This window comes from Geospiza fortis, unplaced genomic scaffold (genome assembly GCF_000277835.1).
Source record: "Geospiza fortis unplaced genomic scaffold, GeoFor_1.0 C13768448, whole genome shotgun sequence".
NCBI classification, from domain to species: Eukaryota; Metazoa; Chordata; class Aves; order Passeriformes; family Thraupidae; genus Geospiza; species Geospiza fortis.
In genome coordinates this window covers 1-1,920 of record NW_005057265.1, presented here as the reverse complement: position 1 = coordinate 1,920, position 1,920 = coordinate 1, and the positions used below count along the sequence as shown (strand labels likewise).

Genomic DNA, 1,920 nt, shown 5'->3' with positions numbered 1-1,920 from the left:
CAAACTCAGTACAAAACCCCCTCAGATGTGGGGTTGGTATTCCTCTCACATTCACTAACTCTTCCAGAAAGACCTCTCCTCCCTCCCCACCAATATGTCTGAGGTGAAAAGATTCCCTGAATACAATTTTTCCCTCCTGTAGGACTGGATAATGTGATCCATCCGGGTTCTGAAACTCTGGAGCAGCTGAGGTCAGTGCAGCTGTCCAACACACAATGGAGTTTGGCATGACAGACACGTTCACTTACTTGGTTCCAGCGTACAGTTGGTCAAAAAACTGAGCAGTAACCATTGCAGCATACCAAGAAATAGCCACCATGGAGCAGAGGCCTACCAGAAAAAGTTTAAAAAGCACACAGGTGAATGATTCCTTTAAGGGCTCTAACAGATTTAAACCAAGAATAAGTTAATTTCATTCAGTCTGGCTGTGAAAGCCATACAAAGTATCAATAGTGCTCTCATTTCAGCCTCAATATTACCTCCTAAAATAAAAAGGAATCCTCCTGTGACCGTAAACTTCATTTTTCCATCTTCATCACTCAACCCAATGTTTGTGCACTTCATACCAAGCAGCGTGAGTACTGCAGCTAAGAATCCCAAAAGGATGGAAGTAATCATCAGGGCACGGCAGGCCTGAATGTGAGCTGAGAGACAAAAAGAGAAAACAAATCAGGATCTATACAGAAATTACATTAATCTTCTGGTGAAAGAAATAAAAGTGATTGGAGGAAGTGACAAAATTAACAGGTACAGTAATGAGTGAATCTTGTGCAACTTTGTCACATGGCTCAGAGAAGCCTCCAAACCCAAGTGTGTTCAGCCTTCAAGTCAAAGAGATTTGAGAGTTGAACTATGCCTACACTTTACAAGCTCAGTAAATCTTCTTGTGTCTTCAGTAAATCCTGAAGGACTACAGCAAGCCCCTCATCCCTTACATTCCGGTGGAAATGCCCAGTGGTACACATGGTCATTTGCAGGAGCAGGAAGAAGTCTCCTACTCACAAGTGCTTCTGAATTCCTGACACGTGTACAGCTGAGTGCACAAGACACATCTGAAATCCAGGTGATAGTCAAGGTGTGCAAGGCTCTGGCACTACTGAGGAACTGGAGAAAGGTGCCAGCTTAGCTGCTTCCAGGGAGAGATGGGAAAGAATGGAGCTCAAGTTAGCAGTGCACTTCAAACTCAGTGTAAGGAACAGTGAGCATGTCAGAGAGCTGCAGAACTCCTCCCTGGGACATTCTCCTGTGCAGAGGTTACAGCTGCTGTGGGCATGTTAGGGAGTCTGGTATGCTGGAATTCTTTGTCCTTTTAGCTTGTGGTCTTCACATCTAGGTATCAATTGCACAAAAGCCAGGACTAGATTATTAATCAGCCTAAGAAAGAAGGTCACATGGGGCCTTTGGGGTCCTTTAACATGGCAGCCTGCATTTGGCAGGCTCCAGGTCAAGTGGCATTTCGGCGCCTTTGTTGTGAGATAAACACGTCAAACATCACAACCTGGCAGGGTCACAACTGCTCACTTTGTTAATTTGATTAAGTTCTCTTCCAACCTAAATGATTTTATGACTCTACAGTTTTAATCATATGTCAGAAGGGTCAGACCTGATTCCAACTGGACACTCACATCATTGATGCCAGCATTCAAGCTCTTGCTCCCTGACCACCTCCACATCCTCCACAATAACGTGCTGGGCCAGTTCTGTCTGTCTCCAGACAACAAAAATCAGTCAGAGAGGCAGAAGGCAAAGTGATTCTCACACTCCAACTCAGCCTAATGTGGCTTAAGAGTACTGGTCCTACCAGCTTAAGAGTTACCAAAGGTAGCAATAAGCACCCATGAGATAAATATACAGAATTAAAGGCTAAAATCATTTGAGGAGTTAATGCTTTGTTGAGCACTAATTTTAAAATTTCCATGG

General features: G+C 44.0%; 1 protein-coding gene across 1 annotated transcript; it reads right to left on the bottom strand.

Annotated features, from left to right (window-relative positions):
• Positions 1 to 244: 244 nt before the first annotated feature.
• On the bottom strand, positions 245 to 644 carry LOC102043513 (claudin-15-like; the record flags this gene model as incomplete). The annotated part of the gene is made up of 2 exons (XM_005431550.1): positions 245 to 330; positions 480 to 644. Coding segments are annotated over 2 exons (251 nt in total), but the record flags the coding sequence as incomplete, so codon positions are not given.
• Positions 645 to 1,920: the final 1,276 nt, after the last annotated feature.